Source organism: Nicotiana tomentosiformis, chromosome 9 (genome assembly GCF_000390325.3).
Source record: "Nicotiana tomentosiformis chromosome 9, ASM39032v3, whole genome shotgun sequence".
Classification (NCBI taxonomy): domain Eukaryota; kingdom Viridiplantae; phylum Streptophyta; class Magnoliopsida; order Solanales; family Solanaceae; genus Nicotiana; species Nicotiana tomentosiformis.
Window position 1 is genome coordinate 23417483 of NC_090820.1, and position 25401 is coordinate 23442883.

At 40.0% G+C, this 25401-nt stretch overlaps 2 protein-coding genes across 2 annotated transcripts; both read left to right on the plus strand.

Annotated features, from left to right (window-relative positions):
- The first annotated feature begins 818 nt into the window (after nucleotides 1-818).
- LOC138898473 (uncharacterized) lies at nucleotides 819-1316 on the plus strand. Its single transcript, XM_070184542.1, has one exon. The coding sequence runs from the start codon at nucleotides 819-821 to the stop codon at nucleotides 1314-1316; it is 498 nt and encodes a 165-aa protein (XP_070040643.1).
- A 45-nt stretch (nucleotides 1317-1361) lies between these two features.
- Nucleotides 1362-5063, plus strand: LOC138898474 (uncharacterized). Its single transcript, XM_070184543.1, has 4 exons — nucleotides 1362-2340; nucleotides 2443-2837; nucleotides 4665-4801; nucleotides 4916-5063. The coding sequence occupies exons 1-4, from the start codon at nucleotides 1362-1364 to the stop codon at nucleotides 5061-5063; spliced, it is 1659 nt and encodes a 552-aa protein (XP_070040644.1).
- Nucleotides 5064-25401: the final 20338 nt, after the last annotated feature.

Sequence of the window (25401 nt, forward strand, 5' to 3'; positions counted from 1 at the left end):
ATATATATACAATGAGTTGACAACCCTTGACACAAGACAAATATCTAGCGTAATGGTTAAGGGGTGTCAAAAGATGCTGAAGGTTGCAAGTTCTATTCCCGATCACGGCTCATATTCTCAAATTGCTAGTGTTCATTCTTGTTGTCGACTCACCGAGACGCCGATTCGTGTTGTTAGTCATCTTTGAAAATTGTTGGATGTTGGTCGATCTTCGCCACTGGTCATGGCAGCCACGATAAGTTCCTTTACTCTATTTCTTTGTCCCTTTCTTTTTAGAAGTTGGGAAATGTCTTTCTATAAGACTATAACTTTCACTAGAATAATTTAATGGAGGACAAAAAGGATTAATTCCAGTGAAACAAAATATTACTTGTATTTCTTCTAACTGTGAATTGACAATTGTTATAACTGTGAATTGTGATATTTTATAGAAAATATTACTTGTATTTCTTCTAATTAAATTTTGTTTTATAATTCAGAATAAAAAATCATTGAAGCAGTTTTTTTGTAAAGTACCAAAATCAAGTTTGGCCGCTCATAATCAATCTAATTTGAAAGAAGATGCAGTACCAAAATCAAATTTGGTCACTAATAATCAATCTAACCTGGAAGAAGATGCCAACCAATCAGAAGTACCACTGCATTCTTCTCAAAGACAACAAATTAATCTTGAAACTTTAAACTTTGATCCGGCAGAAAGAGCTCAAATCTTGGATTACCATCCAAACCTCTGAGATGTGATTAGAAGAGAATACATTCATAGAGGTGCTTTTCAACCTCGAGAACATAACTTTCCTCAAACAAATTTTTATGGAGTAATGCATCGTTTTAATCCTGAATGGTTTGTTGATTATCATGGGTGGTTGGAGTATAGTATAAGTAATGATGCAACATATTGTTTGAGTTGTTATTTGTTTAAAGACGATAACATTCATCAAGGTGGAGGTGATGTATTTTCGAGCATAGGGTTTAAGAGTTGGAACAAAAAGAAGAGCTTTGATAAGCATGTTGGTGGGCCAAGTAGCTTTCATAACCAAGCAAAAAGGAAATGTGTAGATCTACTACGGCAACAACAGTCCATTATATATGCATTTGAGAAGCAATCTGATCAAGTTAAGCATGATTACTTGATTCGCTTAACTGCTTCGGTTAATGTCGTAAGACTTCTTTTGAAGCAAGGATTTGCATTTTGGGGTCATGATGAATCTAAAACATCATTTAACAGGGGTAATTTTCTTGAAATTCTCTCATGGTATACAAAAGAATGTGATAAAATTCATGATTATGTATTGGAATATGCTTCTCAAAATGATTAGATAACTTCTCCAATGATTCAAAAAGACATTGTGACTGCATGTAAGATGGAAACAATTAAAGCTATCATTAAAGAATTAAATGGTGACTACTTTGCCTTATTAGTCGATGAATCTTTTGATGTGTCGCGAAAGGAGCAAATGGCTATTGTCTTACGATATGTTGATAGAATGGGATTTATGGTGGAGCGACTTGTTGATATTGTTCATGTCAAAGATACGTGTGCTTCATCTCTAAAGAAGGCAATTGTTGATTTATTTGCTAAACTTTCCTTAAGTCTATCATATGTTCGTGGGCAATGTTACGATGGAGCAAGCAATATGCAAGGTGAGCTCAATGGCCTTAAAATGTTGATTAGGCAAGAAAGTAGATCGGCTCACTCTATTCATTGTTTTGCTCACCAACTTCAATTAACTCTTGTTGCGGTTTCAAAAAAATGTATTCAAGTAGGAGAACTTGTAGTTTTGGTCTCAAATATTTTGAATGTGTTGGGATCTTCTTTTAAGCGTATGGATGAATTTCAAGAATCTGAAAAGGAAAGAATTGAAGAGACATTAGATATGGGTGAGTTTAAAATTGGTAGAGGCTTGAATCAAGAACTTGGTCTTTCAAGAGCTTGTGATACTCGTTGGGGATCTCATTACAAATCTTTTAAAAATTCTATTCTTATGTTTGGCTCTATTCTTGATGTTCTTGAAGCACTTGTTGTTGATGCACGTTTGATGGATAACAGAGCCAAGGCAATAGGATATCTCAAAACTTTTCAAACATTTGAGGTTGCATTCATATTGCATTTGATGATAGATATTTTAGCAATCACAAATAAGCTAAATAAATGCTTACAAAAAAAGGAGCAAGATATCGCAAATGCCATGCTACTTGTAGAAGTAGCAAAGAGAAGGTTGCAAAGTTTAAGAGAAGATGATTGGGATTCACTTATTGAAAAAGTATCTACATTTAGTATCAAGTATGGCATTTTGATACCTAATTTTGATGAGCCATACGTTAACTCTTTAAGATCGCGATGTAAATCTACCGATCATACTATTTTGCATCATTATCGTGTTGATGTATTTTGTAAGATTATTGATTGGCAAATTTAAGAACTCAATGGTCGTTTTGACAAAGTGACTACTAATTTACTTCATGGAGTTGCTTGTTTGAATCCAATTGACTCATTTTCTAGTTTTGACATCAAGAAGATCATGAAAATGGCAAAATTATATCCTGATGACTTTGATGAAGTTAGTATGGGTGATCTTGAGAATCAACTTGCGACATACATTATTGATGTCCGTGATATTGATGAAAGGTTCTCCAATTTGAATGGACTTTGTGATCTTTCAAGAAAATTGGTTCAGACAAAGAAGAATTTAAACTTCCCTCTTGTATTCTGCTTGGTGAAATTTGCTTTGCTTTTGCCAGTTGCCACTGCATCGGTTGAAAGAGCTTTTTCGGCAATGAAGTTTATCAAGAATGACATGCGGAATCGAATGAATGATGAACTTTTGAGTGGTTGTTTGGTGCCTTATGTAGAAAAAGTTGTATTTAGTACTATATCTAATGATGATATTATAAAAATATTTCAAGAAATGAAACCTCGTCGAGTACCATTGTAATAATATAATATTGTTTTGCTTTAGGCTGTGGTAACTTTGGTTTTGCTTCTAAGGTAGAGTTACATATTTTTCGTCACAGCTTTTGCTTGTAATAGTTTGTTAGGTGTGTATTATCTGATGTGCTGAATCTTCTTGATTTGTTCCTCTTTTCCCTTGTACTGCTTCTTATAGCTATATATAGCTCAGATGAATAAAAAATGGTGTCTTCCTTTGAACCTACCCTTGTCTGCTTTCTCAAGCTCGTTAGTATGTGTTTGTTCCCAATGTTTTGGGTAGTTCACAAATTGTCAGCTTGTTTGTTTAGTGTCTATCTAGCTTTCTGCTTGATTCACCATATGAGAAAAATTGTGGTCTGACGGGAAAAAAAGTTTGTTGTTATTCTTGTTGTTTCACTAGTAGAATTATTTTTTTTGGTTTCTTCTTTAGATCTTGACACCTCTTTGTGTAAATCCTGGCTCCGCCACTGATGGGTTGCATGCGCTATACCTTAACGACACGTTTGTCCTTTAAGGTATAACATATGCAACCCGTGCGCTATATTTGAAATTGACTGACCCACAATAATTGGTGGGTATATCGCATAGATTTATTGCGCTGCATATATAGCGCTTATAATGAATGTGTTATACCCTCAATTATTGTACCCCCGCACAGGTTTTTTGCTTATTTCAGGAGCTTCATTCTTTCTTCAAAAAATCCATTCAGGAAAAGTCAGTCTTCTGCATCCTTTTTATTTTTCTTTACTCATTCCGAAATATTTGTTTACTTAACTTTTTCTGCATTTTGCCATAATGTCTGAAGAGCAAAAAATTAGGGTTGCATTATATTAGGGGGTGGGTTTGTCATGGAGAATAACTCAGTACACTATAGTTGTTCTCCACAGTGTATTGTTAAGTTGCCACTTACAATGGAGTACGATAGATTGGTATCATTATTACGTAGAAAATGAGTGTGAGGAAACGTTCGATTAATAATAAAGTAACCGAAATATATCCATATTTTATTACTCCGCAAGGAGTTGCTTGATAGGCTAAGTTTAACATCGAAAATGATGAAACCCTTAAAGAGTTTTTGAGGACTCCGGATGAACACCGAGAACTTCTTGTGATAAAAATATTGAAAATATACGTCAAGTCTGAAGACGTTCGCAATATTGAGGTTCCGCAAAATAGGGATAACCCTCAATCATCGGGTGGTATTTTTGGAGCAGTTTTATCCGACCAGGTTCCGTTTGAAAGAGTTTGGCCATATCTAAACTTATCTCCACAGGCGAATGAGGAGCGAGGACATAATTTCTTCACAAGTTTACATAATCCACACGCCGAGTGGTAAATTTTAATTTTCCTTTGTATTAGTATATTTTCTTTATATATCATATTTATATTAACACTCACATATTCCAAAGGGGGTACTAACTACATATAAATTTTACAAGTTATGAACCAACGGACAGTTGGAATGTGCCCAATTTGGTATTTTGGATCATGGTGGTCCATCCGGGAGTCATCAACAACTCGATAATGTGCATCATGGGATATCAACAGATTATGAGTTGTAAGTTAAGAAATAAAATTTATCTATAATATTGTGATGAATTTGCGAAACTCATTATTTTATTGGTTGTGCAGTGAAAACGAGTAACTTGAAGGTTCTGTCCTTTTGTGCAGTGAAAACGAGTAACTTGAAGGTTCTGTCCTTACTCAATTGCCTGAAGATGATATATTTAATCAGGATCTGGCAAATACACAAAGTCAGGAAGATGATATTGATTATGATAACAATGCTGATAAGTCTGGAGATGACACACCCTTCCCTGATGAGGGCAATGATGAGGAAAAAATGTGCTTTGCTGATGAGAATGAGAATGAGTAACCTGATTTGCCGAGGGAGCATGATGCCACCAATGAGCATGCTTCATATATGCAGACTCTACCTCCCGTTAGACCTAGAGTGCACGAGTCACATGTGCCCTTTAATTCAAGGGCGATTCTTTACCTTGATCAGTTACCTAGTATGCCAGATGTGGATGACCTCACAAGAGATCTTGATGACATTCAGACGGCAATGTGGGATGAATCTAGACCAACAGTGCTGTCAAAGAATATGCTTTTGCTGATAAAGCGTGCCTAAGCAGGTCGGAGCGAATGTACAACATAAAAGAGTGTCGTGAGATCGAGGTTCATGAGTCATCTCCGGAAGTATACAAGGTTATTTGTCGTAGATGGTTTTAAGGTTGTAGATGGATGCTGCATGCGAGAAAGTTGAAAACAAATATGTGGATTGTGGGAAAATACATTGTCACCCACACTTGTGATATGAACACATTTATTGGGAATCATTTTAACTTGAATGTTGACTTGATTTCTCTTGTCTTTATTCCACATATTGACTCGTCCATAAGGTACAAGATTAAAGAGTGTATAACATTTGTCCACCAGATATATGGTTGTACCATTACCAAAAGAAAAGCATTTCTCGGGCGTAAATGTGCGCTTGAGATTATTTATGGTAACTGGATAAGTCCTTTGCCGCTATACCCAGGTATATGGTTGCTTTGCAACACTTTAACGCCGGGATTGTTGTTGAATGGAAGCTTGAGCGGAGTATTGGAATACAAAAAATCATATTCAGATATGTGTTCTGAGCATTTAAACCAGCCATTGATGGTTTTGTGCATTATCAGCTGGTAATATCCATAGACGACACTCATGTCTATGGAAAGTATGATATTAAGTTGTTGATCGTCGTTGCAGTAGATGCTAATGGAAGCATATTTCCCCTTGCATTTGCTATTTGTGCCAAATAAAGTCAAGAAACTTGGACATTATTTTTTAACCACTTGAAGGAGCACGTTGTCAGACAACGTTCAAGTATTTGTCTAATATTTGATCGGCATAGTAGTATTTTAAGTTCTGTATAGAATTTAGGTGCATGGAAGGAACCGTATGCCTACCACCGTTATTGTGTTAGGCACTTGAAGGCCAACTTCCAGAGGGCTCATCCGAACAAGAGATTACATGATTTAATGTGGATGGCTGCAGCAGATCATCAAGAGTGTAAATTCAGGAGGCGAATAGAATTGATTAGGCAGGAAGACCCAGAAGCTTATTGTTGGTTGATGCGATATGAGCTTGACAAATGGACTTTGCATAAGGATGGTGGTAGAAGATGGGGAATTTTGACTACAAATATGTCAGAGTCTTTCAACAGGTTGTTGAAGTCTGCACGTGGATTGCATGTCACTGCCATGGTGCGGATGTCATTCAAGCAGATGACAGAGAGGTTTGTTGAAGGATCCAGAAGTGCATCGTCATTGATGAAAATGGGTATTGAATTTATGTCACCACCGATGAAACAATTTGAGAAATATAGGAAGCGAGCACAGTGGCATACATTTTTGCAGTATTGTAACGAGCGAAATATTTTTGAAGTTCGCACTAGTCTGCATCAAAACCACGGTAATAATACTCACACCATCAATGAACCTAGAAGATTATGTTCGTGTGGGAAATGGTCGATCTATCATTTGCCATGCTCACATGCCATGAAGTGCTTTCAACATACAGGTTTTGCGGCGACGAGGTACGATGATAAAGAATATAGTGTTGTTTTATACGTAAACACCTATAGTGGCCACTTCCAACAAGTAGGTGCCGAGCATTATTGACTGTCGGGACCATTTAAAATGGTGTGTAACAAGGATTATGTGTGTCAATGGCAAGTGCAAAAAAGAATGCGGATACTGAATCAAATGGAGGTTGGTGATACCGTTTATGCGCGTAAATGCGGTATATGTTCCCAAACAGGACACGATCGCCGTAAATGTCCTTCAGTTGGTTTGGGAAGCGGTGGTAAATCAGCTCCAGGTGGCAGTTCATCCAATGTGCCCAATTATCAAGGATAAATTTAGTGTCTTGTTGCAGTATTTTTGTTGTACTAAATGTCTGTAAAGGTTTTGTTTGCAATACTTATGAAATAAAATTAAGTTTCCAATAGGCTTAAATCTAATTGACATTTAGCATTGAAGATTCAATACAATAATTTAAAATAACTTCAAGAAATAAATAACGACTTTCATTCTTTATTATCGTCACTGTTTGGCACTATTTCATTGTCATTGTCTTCATCTTCTTTGTCAACATCTTGTACGCATTCGTCCAGATCGAGGAAATCATAATCTAGGCTTCAGTTGGCACACATTTTTCGTATTTTATCGCTATCATCAATAAGACCACTTGCTTGATTTCTACAACAATATGGGACTTCTACGTCCAACGTCTACGGTAGAAACTTAGGTAGTCCCTCCCACTCGACAACTGTTAGAAATACAAGATAATCAATGTCTCTATATAATTTTTTATTTTCTAATAAATCCCAATATTGATCCTCCCTTCCTTGCAGGTAGTTAACATCATCCAGTGCATAATGAATGGCTAGTGCATTTTCCATCTTTAAAATCTCCTTCATCAAATACCGAATCACTTCTGGTTCATCTTTGTATGTGTTTGTTTGGAAGGTTGCAGACAATGCTTGTGGTATAACTAACCCATACCAATGGCATAGTACTTCATAATCACACTCTTTTGAGTAAAGGGGAACCCATTGTAGTTTTTCACCCCAAATTTGCATACCTTCAGGCTTTGTAGAATGCGATTCCCCCTCAATAATGTGCCCTGCAACTTTGAGATCAGTGTGTATATTGATAGACTTATTTTTCAAGGGACGTAGAACACCATACCACTTGTCATCAACCAAATCAGTACAACAACCTAGCATATGTTTTTCAAGGTAGGGATCGATTGTGTTATGATGTGTTCCATGTGGATCTATTGAACTGTCTTTACCTTTTTGCCTCTTCTTAAATCACTTATTAAATGTTAGTGGCATTTCCGAAATGGATGTTGTAATGGTTTTTGAATACTTGAATGTAGTTTCAACTTATAAAGAACTAAACTGCACGAACTTATATATTAAACGTAGCGCATCACCAATATGCGTTATGTGTATTGTCATGTCGACCTGAAAAGGCTGCACCCACTTGTACCGTAAATAATCATTAGCACGCGAGACATAGCGTATCACCAATATGTGTTATCTGTACTGTCATGTCAACCTGAAAAGGCCGCACCCACTTGTACTGTAAAGAATCATTAGCACGCGAAACATTGTGCATCACCAATATGCGTTGTGTATTGTCATGCCGACCTGAAAAAGTTGTCGACCTAAAAAAGTTGCACCGACTTGTACCGTAAAGAATCTTTAGCACACGAAACGTAGTGCATCACCAATATGCGTTATGTAACCTGAATTCACTCTTAGCTACCCATAAACCCCCCGCGTATTTTACATTATTATTTGCGACGTCACCAAACGAACAAAACAACTTTCCATAAAATTTTCAAGTTCAAGCATTACGACATGTCTGGACGCAATGATGTACCAAGGTGTTACTGTGGCAAACGTGTGATTTTGAATCCATGTTGGTCAAATTACAATTTAGGACACGGACGTTGGATGTGAAAGCAAGTTGTAAGTTATTATTATTGAAATTTATGTTGGTTAATAGATTATTTATAACATGTTAATTAATAATTTTTTTTGTTGTCATCCCCATTTGTAGGACGAAAATCAATGTGGTTTTGAAGAATTGTATGATGAACCCATTAACCAGGAATACTACAAATTATATTTGCTAAACATTTAGAATCTGACCGGTGAGTACGAACTCCAGATCTTGAAACTGCAAGAACAACTTGGGGCAGTGAAGGAGAAACTAAAAGAGGCAGAAGAAGAAAATAATTTGTTGGAAGAAATATTTCAGTGGTTGAAGCATAGAATAATAGGTGATAGTGACTAAACAAACATATGGATGTGTTAAGTGTAATTTTTTATTTTTATGTTGTACGTGTCATGTATTATCTGTAATTTTTAACGAATTTAAATTTATGTTAAGCTGTCTTATTTTTTTTTTGTGTTCTAGTTTTAAACTAATAGATAACCCGAAAAATAAAAACACGTGCGCAAATTATGTAAAACATCAATACTTTTGCTATTAGATATTTAATGTCATATATACAACTCAAAATACATATCAATGAGTCCCACAGCCTTTATGATTTAAAGTATTGACTGGCCTGAGGCGCATACCATCCCCCTGACTATGCTATCAGGATCATCCTCCTCATGTCACCTCTTTATCGGAGGATGCGTTGTAGCATGATTGTCAGTAAAGCTGGCAGGCTCGATAGAAGCGGTCGTTGGGCCATCAGTAACCTACAAAATAATAAGATATTTTAGTATATGAAATATAGAATACTAACGCACGTCTTAGAAAAAATAATTAATGGTAATACCATGGTCTCAGTGGGCTCCTGAATAAGATCATCCGTCTCCGACAAGCGAGTATCGCACAATGTGGCCTCCGTGACGGGTGATGACGAAATCTTTAAAAAAATATAAACACTTTAGACATTACTGACTAATCTATAAGGAAAAAACAAATTGAAATAATAGAAATACAAACAAACATGTGCTTGAGTAGCCACATAATGCTCTATGGGAACTCAGAGGTGCACTGGAGTAGATGAAGGCTGTGACATCTCGACCCAATGTGATGTCCCCTATCTGTGCCTAAAAGATCCTCAGTAGCCCTCCATGATGAGCCATAACTCAGTCGTCGCCCACTATGCACCTCTCGTATCGGACGATCCTCATCAACCCTCGATGGCTCTGGACGATCTGGAAAATACCGATCCCAATCAAGCTGCGTAATGGCGGTGCTCGCGATCAACACTGGAGCTGACGGGGTCAATTGTTAAGTCCCTGGTGACAGCTGAAGGCTGAATGACGGCATATCATGAGGAGCATCGTGTGGCTCAGGGTAGTCACATGGCTGATCATCTCTAATATCCTCCACAGGTGTCTTAACGCCCCTTACTGGGGACCCCATCCTTGCTGACCACCATGACCATGTGGGCCATCCTTTCCTCTCTGGCCATGCCTGCCACGTTCTGGGGCCACGTATGGACCATGATGGTACTCCTCAGGCGGCACATAAGCAGCCTTGTAACCTAACCGTGCATTCTCTCGGGGACGTATCAATGTGTCAGCAGCAAGATCAGCAACCCGACGACCAAGACCGTGCACAACTGTCGCTCCGTCGCATGTATGTTGTAGCATCTCCAGTCCCAACTGGTAGAACTGATGTAAGTCAATAGCATGTATATCATATAAAATATTAATTAAGGAATGATGTTAAAGTAATGTAACATTATAAGTAAGTATAACAAATAACATACTAGTGCCTCATGCCTCCCGGCGTATGGAGCGTACCGACCACCAGCGCAATGAACGGGATTCCCGATTAGAAGGCGAGTAACACTGCGATACCAACCCATGTACTCATGCTCCCCGTCTAAACGGTCAGGTAGAGGGTATGCTGAAATCAGGCCATACTTCTGGTCCCAATCCTCTATCTAGGCCTCTATCCAGGCTAAGTATGTTTGGTCGACCTTGCAGCGATCATTCCGCTGGTAATGTGTGGAAGGCCAAGTGGGCGAAATAGGTATAAGCTGGCGTCGACCAAACTGTCGAAGGACTCGCTTGGTGGCATGTTGTTCGACTATATTGAGACATATGAGTGAGACCGAAGATATCCACATAGCTCGACCGCGGGAGCAATAATTTGGCAATCCAGCTATGAGCGCGTCGTTGTATGGCCTCCATATGAACTATTTCTTAAACACAAGAATCATGAGTAAACGCAAGACATATCAAGCATTATCAAAGAAACTTAGTTATATATGTACCTGAGCGTATTCAAGTAAATCTAGAAAATCCATGTAATAAGGGAGATAATGTCGAGCCTCGACCTCGCGGGTGTGGCCTCGCCTATCTACCCACCTCCTAGCTAGTGATAGAAATGGTGGATGTGGTACATCTGGAGCTATCAGTGGCTGGAACTGTAGGAACCGCTCCTAGGCCCAAACCTAATATTTATTGTGGACGTAAAATTTAAGTTATTTTTTACTATCTCTGTTATAATCATGAAAATAATTAATTATGTTATCACCTGAAGCAACGGTATAAAACCGACAACGTCTCTCACGGTGCCCATGGCTGACCGGCACAGCTGCCTATAAAGGTAAGCTAGAACAGCTCCACCTCAGCTGTAATCAGGTAACTCATCTAGCCGCTCCAGATGTTGTAGAAATCGCAAGCTAACTAGGTTTCCCCAAGTGTTCGGGAACAGAATACCACTAAGCATCATCAGCAGCATCAGCCTCGTCTGTCGGTCGATAGCCTTTGGCGGTGAGTCATCAGTAATCTCCACGTGCAGTTCCACCAGATGCTGCCTAACGAGCATCTGTTGCAATCGGCTGGCACCACTCAAAGCAGTCGGCTCCACAGGCCTGAGCCTCTACAATATATGTAGATAGTCCTCTCCCGTATAGTCCCTAAGAGCATACGGGTAGCTGACAACCATACCATCAATGGGCAACCCGAATAGAACCTCCACGTCCTCTAGAGTGAAGGTAGCCTCGCCGATAGGTAGATGAAATATGTGTGTTTCTGGTCGCAAACCGCTCTATCATAGCTGTGATCAAGACCCAGTCGAACTGAAATCGATCGATCTCTATAATCCGATAAAACCTCGTCGTTTGGAGGCGTTTAACTGTACGGGGATGAAGTGGGTGGTCCCTAATGAACTCCCAAAGATTGTCTATACATCTGAGGTGGAAGGTCTGGGACAGACACTATCCATCCCAGATGTGTGAAGACTTATGGTTGCCTTGGAGCAACAGTAGCTCTCGGACAACAGGTTCAGGATGCACAGGGGAAGCTCCATGAAGATATCTTTAAATTGAACAATATTAATTAATGTATTTTTCTATTTAATCATTTAACATCTTTAAATATAGTGCGATATTTTTTATATTAATATTTAATCAATAAATTTTTTATATTATTAATTATGTTGATACATTTTCTATGTTATTATTTTATATGTTAGTTTCTTATATTTTTTATTAAAATTCGGTAGGGTTTTGTTTGAACTATCATCTTTTTTCCAGATATTTTTGGGTTATAAGAGAATTAAATATTTAATTTTCATAACTAATCATGATATATTTAATAATTATTCATATAGAAATACTTAGGTTGATAAATTTTCTATACTATTATTTTATATGTTAGGTTCTTACATTTTTTTACTAAAATTTGGCACAGTTTTGTTTGAACTATCATCTTTTTTTTCAGATATTTTGGGGGTTATAAAAGAATTAAATATTTAATTTTCATAACTAATAAGATATTTTAGTAATTATTCATATAACAAATACTTAGGTTGATAAATTTTCTATATTAATATTTCGTATGTTAGTTTCTTACATTTTTTGACTAAAATTCTGCTGAGTTTTGTTTGAACTGTCATTTTTTCTAGATTTTTTGGATTATAACAGAATTAAATATTAAAATTTCATAACTAATCAAGATATATTTAATAATTATTCATATAAAAAAATACTACAAACTTAATACTAAATAATATTGAATTTATTTCATTCGTAACGATTTGTTTGTTAACTTTATATTTTGCCCAAAAATTCGGCAGCGTCTCTTTTGTAATGTCAATTAATTATTTTATGATTCAAATCTGATATTTGATAATTATCTACTAATACAATACATCCATAATTGAGTACTCAAACCGAGTTAGTTGATGAGGGCACATAATTTTTATTCTAGACTAAAGAATCCTAAAGAACACTAAAGTCACACTACTCTAGATGGCCATAAACAACATCAACTATCATAAACTAAAATTTATTATCGGTTTTACTTCGCTAAAGGACACTACATATCAATTAAAGGCACAATATAACACTAAAGGGCACTAAATAATAATAAAGTCACATATTATTATATGTACAACACTAAAGTCACATATAACACTAATTATTCAACAAAATAACAATATATAATTTTCATAATTTTTAGCACATAAATAAACTAATTCGGATAAAAAATAAAAAAATAATTATATCACAAAACGATCACAAAAAACATACAACGCAGTAACAACAATTAATTAGTAATTTATATACATGAGTTTTACTAAAAAGTGAATCAAAATACCTCATTTTAGAGTTTTTTGAATTGAGAAAAATGGATGATTTGACCACCGAAACGAGCAATAGAAGAGATTCACTATACGACAACGCCTTGGATCCGGTGTTAGCTCGCTAAAATACTGAGGGAACATAATTTTTGGGAGAATGGTGGGCTCTAATGTAGATTTATGCTTTAAAAATGGGGGGGAGGGGGGGAACGATTTTGGTGCGTTCTGTCGATGAAGAAGGTTGGCCATTTATTATGTAGGTATAACGCATCTATGCGTTATACCTACATGTCTTTTCAACTTCAGGTATAGCGCATCCGGTATATGCGTTATACTTATAGTTTGACCGGTATATGAATTTCAAATATAGCACATGCAATCGCTATATATAAATTGGTCATCAGTTGATTTTTTTTACCTATTTTTGTGCTTTGAGTAAAAAAAGATTGGTCCGGCTTCCGAAAATGGTGCCGCAATCACATCGATATTCACGAGTACCACAAATCTTGGAATGAGCTTTCCAATCAGATTGAACTGCATGACGCTTTGCGCATTTGTCACACTTCCATTTCTTTTCACTATGTTTACGACAATACTGTTTCCTGATCCCTGTCAAGTCACCTAATGCACGATTTGGATCGTGATGTACACAGTTTGGTTCTGGGCAAACGTACACTCTCTTCTTCACTTGGCCACCATTAATATTGTTATTTGGTCTTGCTTTCAATTTCCATGGAAGGTTGTGGCCTCTTCTGTGTAATTGAAAGTTTTGATCTCTCTGAAATCCTTAATGACATACCTCACATATGTACCTGTTGGTTGCTTCTTGGTGACATTTCCATGACCTCTGCATCAGGGTCTGTAACATGCACGTTTATAAGTTATATATATACATTGATCGTGCAAATAATTTTTACAATATCAGTGCTTTTTAACTGGTTATAGGATATTCTCACTCTATTTTCCTGATTATCATATCAGACTTGATAAGAAGAGTTGTTTATTGTTCTAGGGTTAATTTTACCTTATAGTCTAAAAAATCTACACATACAGTATTAGTGCATAACACTTCAACTGAAGTCAAAAATCATATTGATCCGATGATAATCATGGAAAAAACAAAAGTAACATTTCAACTTGTGGGTGGGTGGGTGGGGGTAGGATACATATCCCAATACATTTATTTTCATTAAATGTAATTGCTTCAAGTTATATTGGACTATTTTAAATATATAAAATTAAAAGTAAGTAAAGGGATGTGGCTTGACTAACAAGCATGGTTAAAAAGTACTGTAGAGATTGGTCAATGTAACTACTTAAGAAATTTCCTAGATAATTTAGTGGCGTTTTTTAGTACTTTTAGCTCACGCCAAAAATTATTTACGTTTGTTAGCTGAAAAAGTGTATAAAATTTATATAATTTTTATATATAATATACAGAATGTATATATATACAGAAAATATATATTTTTCGGCTATTATTTTGAGAACGGTTATATAGTATCATTTTTCTAAAAATTTTATCGATGCATCGCAAATTGACACATTTGTTATGTATGTACGCAACAAAAATTACTACTCCTTTGAACATATAACCAGCTATAGCAAAACATATACCACTATATTTTTGTAGATTATAAGCTTGCCCGGGTTTCGAGGAAGATTTCGTTTCTTCTTCGATACTCATGAAGCTATAGACGTAGTAGCAGAAGTTACTTTTTCATCTGTCCGAGTTTCACCAACATTAATGCTTTCATTAGGAGAATGAGCAGCCAAAGCCACAAAGCTTTGGAATTGGTCATCGTGATCCCCATGAAATTCTTAAATAAAGTTTCTTGACATCTTAATTTGGCTAATTAGCTTGTAGTATATAAGTTGTAATTTCGTTTTGGTAAGATATGTTTTGTTCATTGCGTCTTACTTAATATATTGTTCGACCAAAAAGTGTAACTTTCGGCTAAATTATTAAATTTATATAATAATGGGTTAAATCTAGTTAAGGATAATAACTCTAGATGCAAATCTTGAAAACGTGTGGGAAAAGGGGACAAATCCCGTAAATGATTGATGACAATAAGTGTTCTTAACGTATGAGCAATAATGGAGGTGTAACTAGCAATAAATAACAATAAATGGCATTAAAGTAAATAAGGAGAATGATTCACCCAATAACAGATGGATTGGACGAATGTTACTCCTGACAATGATGAGTGACAGAAAGATTCAAGATTTGTTTAAACAATCCTCGGATATGGTGGAAAAGTGTGAAATGATACGAACAAGAATCTTTATCAAAAGGTAATCTTTGTATTTTCACAAGAGAGAAAGAATCTTCTTCTGAAAGGTGTTCTTATCAAAATTAATTATGTCCATCTATTATTGTCTCTTCTTTCTATATATATGAGACATTTTTCTAAGAAACCCTAATAGTAGAAGTGCAGAGAATATCCACTAAAATATTCCTTTTTAATATCCTATCCTCATAAACTAGTTGTTATAGCTCCTATCATCAATATTCAACCTCGACTTTGACCCTTGTTGACATCTCAATTACGGCTCTTGTCGACATCTCGACTACAGCTCATGTCGACACTTCGGCCAATGACTTTGCTGCTTCTTGGGTGACCTCGACTGACTCTTTCCTTAATGCCATATTACGCTAAATATCTTTAGGGCAGATTTTGGCCTATACAGTTAATCCCTCCGCTTATTAAGGACGACACTAGATGACCTTGATGAGCGGACTTTGTGTGATGTGATCGAAGTATTTAGATGAGATAAACGAGCCGTGATGGTTAAGACGAGTAGGCAGCGTGTCCCATAGTGAACCATAAGTTCTGGGGTTGTAAATCCCACGAATCAAGGTGACGCACGGCGACTGACGTCATTATGGTGTAATTTTCCGAGATGTTGCTTCGTTTCGCGCACGCTTCCTAATAGAGCTTGCCACTTCAGTTACAGTGTCATGTAATGATGGTTAGTTTCTTGGTTTTGATGCTTGCATCCTTATAAATTGGGGTATTTGGGTAACATTTTAACATTTACAAAATTTCTTGTACCCAATAAACTCTGCATCTTCTTCTTCCTCTATTGTTTGAAAATTCTTACTGCTTTTAGCGATTCTCGCTGCTTCTAATATTTCCTTGCTCGAACATCTTCCCTTAATTAACATGACTAAGGCATCCTCTATTCCTGGTATGGCAATTGATCCTACCCTTTTGGCGGTGCTGATACCCCCCTCACGCCAATAGGATCTCTGTCGCCGCTGAGGAAGAGAACTTCCCTACGGTGGAGGAAATAGTTCCACGTAATGAGAAAATTAGGTCTGATTTCTCGAAGATGTCTAAGGACGATCCTGAGATCCCTGAATTAGGGATGAAGGAGATCGATCTCGCCGAGCTTAGGGCTAAGTTCAAAATTCCTGCCCATATCGATCTGATCCCAGCAGAGCGCGATGTGGTACAATATAACGCCTCGGGTACTGCGCATTTTATGCGTATCCTTTCTACGTTGGCTATTCCTTTCCTCTTCTCCTATTGGCGGAGGAGTTTTGTCATTGTTACGGTGTTTGCCCGGCCTAACTCTCTCCATACATCTACAAGCTTATCCGCATGCTTACAAAATTCATGGAATTGGCCGGGGTCGAGGTCACACTCAGTCACCTGATGCATCTTTTCGCTCCTAGTTTCTATAGGGGGACGATGCTGCACCTCCGCCATCGAGGGAGTAAGTGCCTAGTGGTGAAGATGGACGATAAGGCAAATCGTCAGTTCTGGCTCAACTACATTTTTGTCAAAACCGAGGACGTGGTGGCCAACGCGAGAGGATTCCCTGAGACTTGGAATTACGCCCGTAAGTATCTCTTTTTTGTCAAGCGTTTATTTTGCCTGTTTCAATAGTAGTTTGACATTCTGTCCCTTCTTCGTGCAGCCGAGACTATGCCCCCTCCTTTGGTCGAGGACACTCATGACTGGGTCCGCCAGGTTCTGCCTCACACAGTGGGGATTCGTGAATGGCCGTCCTTTCTCAAGAGGTTCGGGCTTGCGTCTTCCGCGACCAGTGAGTTCATCTATGTATTATTATTATTATTATTATTATTATTATTATTATTATTATTATTATTATTATTATTATTATTATTATTATTATTATTATTATTATTTATTTTTTATATCTATACTGTTCTGGCCTCATGGTCGCTTGTTCGTTATAGTTTTGCATAAGAAGTGACAGACTCTTAATCTTTCTTTTTCAGCCTGAGGACCTTTGACTAGACCGAAGACCTCTCCTCATTCATTTCGTAAGAGGAAGGCTGCTTCTTCTTCTGAGTCTGTTCCCATTATGACCGCGAATAGGCCCGCCCAGTTATCCACTTATATTCCTTCTTTTGTCGCGGCTAGGTCTGGCTGGTCGTTAACTACATCTGTAGCAGAACTCCCAACTTCCCCTTTGCATCATCTAGTAGGCGAGGATGATGAAGAGGAGTCGTCGTCGAGTGAAGGTAACTTGCTTCCTCATAAGAGGAGATCGGTGATGGAGGATTTCATCGTCCGAGATATGGAGACCATAGATCTTGAATGTGACGCCGAATTGCTGCCTGTGATTCCGCCATCGTCTGAAGCCAAAGAGGGTACATCACTCCCTGAGACAATGATAGGATTTGAAGGGACATCGGCGACAGTCCCTGATAACTTGCGATAGGACGATCCATTGGCCTCGCGACTGGTCGAGAATCTTTCTTCGAGGGCCGACTTAAAAGGAAAAAGCGTAGCCACAGAAGGTTATGAGATGGGCTCTGACATGGATGCCGAGGAGGTGAGGATGATGGAGGAAGGACTTACCCGACTCGAGGTGAGGTTGGAGGGGACCACGCAGACAAATTGCGATCCCCATGGATCGGGATTTGCTGGTTGGCATAGAGGACGTGGTCCCTTCTATTGGACCCCTATGTTCTGATGTGGAGGGTAAAACCCTCGAAAAGTTGAAGGATACCACTCTATCTATGAGCATAGTCGGCCTCGCTCTCAGGGTAAGTTTTTCAATCCTTCTTCATTTTTGTATGGCAAGTTCAAAGTTTTGTTCTTACTCTTCGTTTTTTGTTTTTCTTTTAGACTGTGATTTTGAAGATTGAGAGTGTCCGACAAGAGGAGAGGTGTAAGGATATTTTTTAGAAGATGGAGCGAAAGTATCGTGAATACCATAACAAGCATCGAGAGATATGCAGACGGTTCGATGAGAGCAACAACTCCCGGGCTCTTCGAGATGAATTGAAGGAGAAGGATGATGAGTTGGTAAGAGTTATCGGAAAATGCAGCGTTCTCGAGGGGGCGTTAAGGGATAAAGAGGAAGAGTTTGAGGTGAGCAGTGCGGTCGAGGCCCAATGTGCCGACCTTCAAGCCTAAGTGATCTCATTGCGCACCGAGCTCGAGGAGTGTCAACTCAAAGCGGACGCTCTGAGTGGCGAGGTCACTGAGAAGGCAGCAGGTTTGGAGAAGGTGGAGTTGGCCCAGTTGTCAACTACGAGGAAAGCAAAGGCTTTGCAGATCGTGATCCGCATTCTACAATCTGAGCGGGAGAGTGCTCTGGAGATGGCCAGGATCAGAGATGAGCGATTTGATGAGCGGATAAGGGAGCTGGAAAAAGAGGCTTCGGGCCTTTGTGATCGAGTTGCTGCTCTCGAGGCCGAGAAGGCATAGTTATTGGCTCCGTTGTCTTCTTCCCATACTTCTGCTTTTCCTAATGTTTTCGCAGGATTTGTACGAGGAATAGATTCACGCCGAGGCCCACCTGGATATATTTGGGGATCTGATGGGGGCGGGAGATGTTTTAGAAGCCGACTTCGAGGATGCTCTTGCTAAGGCACGTAGAGCTCGGTTTGCTTATGGCTATGATCCCGCTATACCAGAGGCTGGTGATGACGAGGAGTATACGGGCATGGATCGAATTTAACAGGACGCCTGGTAGGAGGATGAGTATCCCGCTTGCAATGGCGATGGCGAAGAGGCAGATGGAGATTGTCTGGGCGATCAAGCTGGTGGTGTTGCTGGGCCAGGCGGCGATTAGTTGTTTTTCCTTTCCTTCCTTTTTGTTTTGCCGAAGACTTGTGTGTATTTTTTATAGGCGTGTATTCGAGCCTTTGTAAAAAATATTCTATGTATGAAATGTTAGTTCTATTATTCGTACCTGATTCTTTTTCTTCTATTTGGATTTGTATGCTTTATTGATTTTGTTGCTTGGTTGCCTTAGTCACAATAACTTTGTTCGACTAGTTTGAACGAGGTTGAAATGAATCCTAGGTTTGATTATGGCCGAGGGCCAGTAGGTGTTAGTTAGAACGAGGTCGAACACACCGCATGTTTATTTATGGATGTGGGCCGATTAGGTATTGATTGGAATGAGGTCGAATATAACATGTATTTAGTTATAGCCAAGGTCCGACTAGGTGTTAATTCGAATGAAGTCAGATGTAACATGCACTTAGTTATGGTTGAGAGCCGATATAGGCATTAATTCAAACGAAGTAGAATGTAACACGCGCTTAGTTGTGGCCGAGGGCCGATATAGGCGTTAATTCGAACGAGGTCAAATGTAACCTATGCTTAGTTGTGGCCGAGGGCCGATATAGGCATTAATTCGAACAAGGCCGAATGTAACATATGCTTAGTTGTGGAGGAGGGCCGATATAGGCGTTAATTCAAATGAGGTCGAATGTAACCTACGCTTGGGGAAAACAGAAATGAACTCATGTATTTATGCTTTGTTCATATACTTAGAGAGATTTATATATTTTCCGGGCGTCGGCTGGCATTTCAGTCCTAGTCCTAGTGTATCTAGTCCCTTCATTGGTCGAACTGGAAAAGTGTTGAGAGGTTGATCAATGAACCGGTGCCTTTATCTGTGCGCACTTCAATCCTGTAGTATCCCCATCATCACCTCGTTAAAAACCTCCTCGAGAAAACCCAATTGGGACAAAACTCGAGTGAGGGAAAAATATTGCGACTTTGGGGACCTCATCCTTTAAAAGTTGAAGTACTTGAGGTGTGTAATATTTCAGTTGTTTGGTAGTTGCTTTCCTTCCATTGTTTCTAGTGTGAATGACCATTTGTTTGCTGTTGCCGTGATTTTCTAGGGGTCGTCCCAGTTTGTTGCTAGTTTGCCTTCCCGCGGGTCTTTGATTGCTTGTATTTTGGCTCTAAGCACGTAGACCCCGACTTTGAATGGTCTAATCTTTGCCCTTTTGTTATAATAGCATTCTGCTTGTTGCTTTTGGGCGACCATTCTCACTAGGCCATATCTCTTCGTCGAGTTCCTGCATTCTACTCTCATCGTTTTAGGGTCCACTTTCGCAGGAGTATCTTAGGCTGGGCTCCCCGACCTCGACCGGTATTATTGCATTAGTCCCATAGACTAACGAGTATGGCATTTTTTCTGTGCTCGTCTTTGGCGTTGTTCGGTATGCCCAGAGTACTTCTGGTAATATTTTCGGCCACAGTCCCTTGACGTCTTCGAGTTTCTTCTTCATGATGTTCAGTATTGACTTGTTGGAGGATTCCGCTTGCCCGTTGTCCGGGGGTGGTAAGGCATTGAGAGTATCCTTTTGATGTGCCATTTTTCAAAAACATTGATGACCTTCTTTCCTGCAAATGGGAGTCCGTTGTCGCAGTTGATTTCTTTGGGGAGACCGAAACGACATATGATATTTTTCCATATGAAAGTGATCACCTTATATTCACGTATTTGGGCGAATGCTCCTGCTTTCACCCATTTAGATAAATAGTCAGTTAAAACTAAGAGAAATCGTACGTTACCTCGTCCTTCCAGGAGGGGACCATGATGTCCATTCCCCATTTGATGAACGGGCAATGGGAAGTTACTGAGTGTAGGTGTCCGCCTGCTTGGTGGATCATTGGGACATATTTATGGCATTGCTCGCATTGTTTCACAAATTCCGCGGCCTCCTTTTTCATGGTGGGCCAGTAATATCCTGCCCGTATGAGGCATTTGACTAGAGCTCGATTGCCGGAGTGAGCTCCACAGTGGCCTTCGTGTACTTCTTCAAGGATGCGTTGTGTCTGATTTGGGCCTAAGCATTTCGCTAGAGAGTCGCCGTATGTCCTTTTTTATAGGTCATTGTGGATGATGCTGTATCTGGCTGCTTGCATTCGCAGATTTTTGGCCTCTTTTTTATTGTTAGGGAGTACGTCGTCCTGTAAATATGTAATAATACGGTTGTGCCAGTCCCAAGTCAGGTCTATGGTACTTACCTCGATTTGATATATCGACGAGTTGAGGAGGTGGACCACATTTCTTTCTCTGGTTGTAATGTTTTTGGTAGCTGCGGCTAATTTGGCGAGTTCGTCCGCCCCGGTGTTGTGTGCTCGGGGGATCTGTTCGAGTTGACATTCGTCGAACTCAGGTAGTAGTTTGCAGATTTCGGTCTGGTATTTTTGTAACCTTTTCCCCTTGATTGGAAAGTCCCTATGACTTGGTTGACCACGAGTTGAGAATCGCAGCGCAATCTTAGTCGCTTCGCCCCGTATTTGAGTGTTAGTCTTAGTCCTGCAATTGCGGCCTCATACTCGGCCTCGTTGTTAGTCATGTATGGGCATCTTATGGACTGGCGAATCACTTCGTCTGTTGGGACATCGAGCACGAGTCCCACCCCAGATCCTGATGCATTAGACACGTCATCGGTGTACAGGACCCAAAGGTCTTGTGTTTGGGGAGAAGTGTGGATGGCTTCTTTTTCGACTTCGGGCACTATTTTTGCACTGAAGTCGGCGACGAAGTCCGTTAGGACCTGTGACTTTATTGTCATTCACGTCCGATATTTAATATCATGCTCGCTTAGTTTAATGGCACATTTTTCCAACCTTCCCGATAGCTCGGGTTTGTGTAAAATGCTTCTTAAAGGGAAAGTCGTGACGACCGAGATGGGGTGGCACTGGAAATACGGTCTAAGCTTTCGTAAAGCTACGACCAAGGGCATGGCCAGTTTTTCAAGATAGGGGTATCTTGTCTCGGCATCGACTAGTGTTTTGCTAATGTAATAGATGGAAGATTGCGTACCTTTATTTTCTTGGACCAGGACTGTGCTCACAACTACTTCAGACACGGCGAGATAAACGATGAGGGGCTGTCCCAGTTTTGGTTTTGAGAGCAATGGTGGTGAGGACAAGTACACCTTTAACTCCTCCAGGGCTTTGACGCACTCATGGGTCCATTGGAGGTCGTTCTCCTTTTGTAATACGCCGAAGAACTTATGGCACCTATCGGAGGATCGTGAGATGAACCTCGAAAGGGCGGCGATACGGCCAGTTAACCTCTGGACCTACTTTTTGGTGGTCAAGAGCTCTGGTATCCCTTCTATGGCTTTGATTTGGTCGGTATTGACCTCGATACCTCACCGTGACACTAGGAAACCCAAGAATTTCTCTGAGGCCACACTGAATGCATATTTTTCGGGGTTCAGTTTCATGTCGAGTATGCCGAAGACTTCTCTCAAGTGGTCGATGTAATCTTTTTTCCTTTTGGATTTAACCAGCATATTGTCGATGTAGACTTCCATCACTTTTCCGAGTTGTTCTTTGAACATCTTTGTCACCAATATTTGGTAAGTTGCCCCGCGTTTTTCAGTTCAAAAGGCATGACCCTATAGAAGTACGTCCCCTGGTGGGTGATGAAGGTGGTCTTTTCCTGGTCCTCTTCCTCTATTAAGATCTGATTATAGCCCGAGTAGGCATCCAAGAAACTTAGCAACTCGTGCCCGGCTGTTGCATCAATGAGTTGGTCGATACGAGGTAATGGAAATGAATCCTTGGGGCAAGCTTTGTTCAGATCAGTGAAATATACGCACATCCACCAGTTGTCGTTCTTCTTTTTCACCATTACTACTTTGGCGACCCATTAGGGGTACTTCGACTCTTTGACGGAGCCATTTTCCATTAATTTCTGCACTTCTTCACGCACTGCATCATTGATTGCGGAGTTGAACTTACGTCAAACCTGCCTCACCGGGGAGTAGAGTGGATCGACATTCAATTTTTGCGTGGCGATCTCCTTTGGGATACTTGGCATATCTGCATAGCTAAAAGCAAACAAGTCCGCGCTAGTAGTTAAAAATTCACGAAACTTACTCGGTTCCTGAAGTTTGCAGTCGATGTAAGCTTTCTTGTTGTGGTCGTTGTTGTCTAGTTGGACGGGGTCGAGGTCCTCTATTGTCGATCATGCGGCCTCGACCATATCGGGGTCTCTCATGACGTCCTCGCTGTTATCGCCTACCGACCTCGACTCTGTTGATTGCTATGCCTCTTTTTCTTTATCCTTTGTTTGTTGGGGGTGATGCGGTAGCATTCCTGGGATGTGTTTTGCTCTCCTCGTATATTGAATATCCCCCATGAAGTTGGGAATTTGATGATTTTGTACAAGACGAAAGGGAAAGCTCTCGTGGTGTGTATCCATGGTCGCCCTATGATGGCATTGTATATTGTGTCCTGGTCCATGATTTGGAATATGGTCTCCAGAGTGATGCCACCTACTAGGACGGGGAGTGTGATCTAACCAGACGTTCGCTCAATTGCATTGTTAAAGCCTTTTGGTATGATGCAGTGTGGCACTATCTTGTCCTCGAGTTTCATTTGTGCAAGTACTCGAGGATGGATAATACATGCGCCGCTCCCATCGTCTACCATAATCTGTCTTACGTCGATATCTAAAATTTGCAAAGTAATAACGAGGGCATTATAGCGAAGGAAAGCCAAACGTTGGTATCTGACTTATCGAAGATGATACTTTCTTCGAGTTCATCATACCGTTCGTGGGTGATCGACCATTTGAGCTTGTGGGTTGTGGTGAACTTCACACTATTGATAGAAGCATCGTCCCTGCCATCGATGATCATGTGGATGGTACGGGCTGGTGAGGGCGGTTTTGGCGGCCCTTGATGTTGTTCACGTCCCCTGGCAAAGTTTGTCCTTCCCCGATCGCTCAATAATTCTTTGAGGTGTCACTGTCGCAACATGTTTACGACCTCCTTTCTTAGGGCAATGCAATCTTCGATTTTGTGTCCTCGCTCTTGATGGAACTTGCAGAGGGCATCTGATTTTCTAGTATTCGGGTCCGACCACATCTTTTGTGGCCATTTTACCTTCTTTCCGAGCTTCTCCAAGGCGTAGACGATCTCTGTAGGTGACATGCAAAAAATGTGAGCGGATAGTAAATGGGGCATACCTCTCTCATTCCGGTGAGTCCCTATTCTTGATCGAGATGGGCCTTATTCATGGCGAGATGAGCACGCAACGGTGGTTCTGACATATGGGATATGTCATTTTCGGTTTGGTCGTGAGGCCGCGAGATCTCTTCTGATATCATTTCTCCGATCTTTGCTGGATTCTGCTTGTACCGAGGTCAGTCGATGGGTCGGCCCATTGAGGTCATCTTCTTCTGCTCGGACTTTGGCACAATATGCATTGTGTATTTCGTCCCAAGTTGTTGGGGGATACTTCATAAGCCGACTTAATAATTTTCTTGTCGCCCTTGAACCATTTCTGCTCAGCCCATTTTGAAAAGTAGTTACCGCCATTCCTTCTGATACATTGGGCAAGGTCATTCTTACTCGGTTAAAACGGGCGAGGAAGTCCCTCAGCTTCTCTCCCGGAGACTGTTAATAGCAAAGATGTCGTTTACTCTTGCCTCGGCCTTCTTGGCCCCGGCATGGGCCGTCACAAACTTATGGGCCATTTCCTCAAAGGTTTCGATAGAACATGCAGGCAGTTGCGAATACCAGGTTAATGCACCACCTGTGAGGGTTTTGCCGAATTTCTTTAGCAGAATGGAGGATACTTGTTACTTGGCGAGATCATTGCCTTACACGGCGGTGACGTAATGGGTCACATGATCCTCGGGGTCAATTGTGCCATCGTATATTTTCAGGTATGGCGGCATTTTAAAGGTCTTTGGTATGGAATGTGGGGCAGCGTTATCACTGTATGGCTGCTCGACGAACCGACCGGCATCTCTCTTCGGCAATAGCTTAGGAGCGCCCGGTATTTTATCGACCCTTTCTTGGTGTTCTCTCATTTGGTCCCTAAATGCCTTGTTCTCGTTTTTTATTTCCTCCATCCTTTTCAGAATGGCTGTGAGAGCGTCGTCACCTGCATTGTTAACAACATTATGAGTAATACATGTTGTCGTGGGAGGAGGAGGTTGATCGTGTTGCTCGTCCACTGGTGGTGTAGCACAGGTTCTCGCATTTACTGCGGCCGCATCCTGAACGGGCTTGTGGAGGACGCTGGTCAGTGTATCAGTTAACCAGGCCTCAAGGAGCTTATTTATCGCCGGTGGTGC

Excerpts from the sequence above, each read along its gene's own strand:
- LOC138898473 (XM_070184542.1), top strand. The coding sequence starts at position 819 with ATGCATCGTTTTAATCCTGAATGGTTTGTTGATTATCATGGGTGGTTG.
- LOC138898474 (XM_070184543.1), top strand. The coding sequence starts at position 1,362 with ATGGAAACAATTAAAGCTATCATTAAAGAATTAAATGGTGACTACTTT. Across the intron at positions 2,341-2,442 it reads TAACTCTTTAAGATCGCGAT|TGACTACTAATTTACTTCAT; the intron begins GTAAATCTACCG and ends GTTTTGACAAAG. Across the intron at positions 4,802-4,915 it reads GCTGATGAGAATGAGAATGA|GGCGATTCTTTACCTTGATC; the intron begins GTAACCTGATTT and ends CTTTAATTCAAG.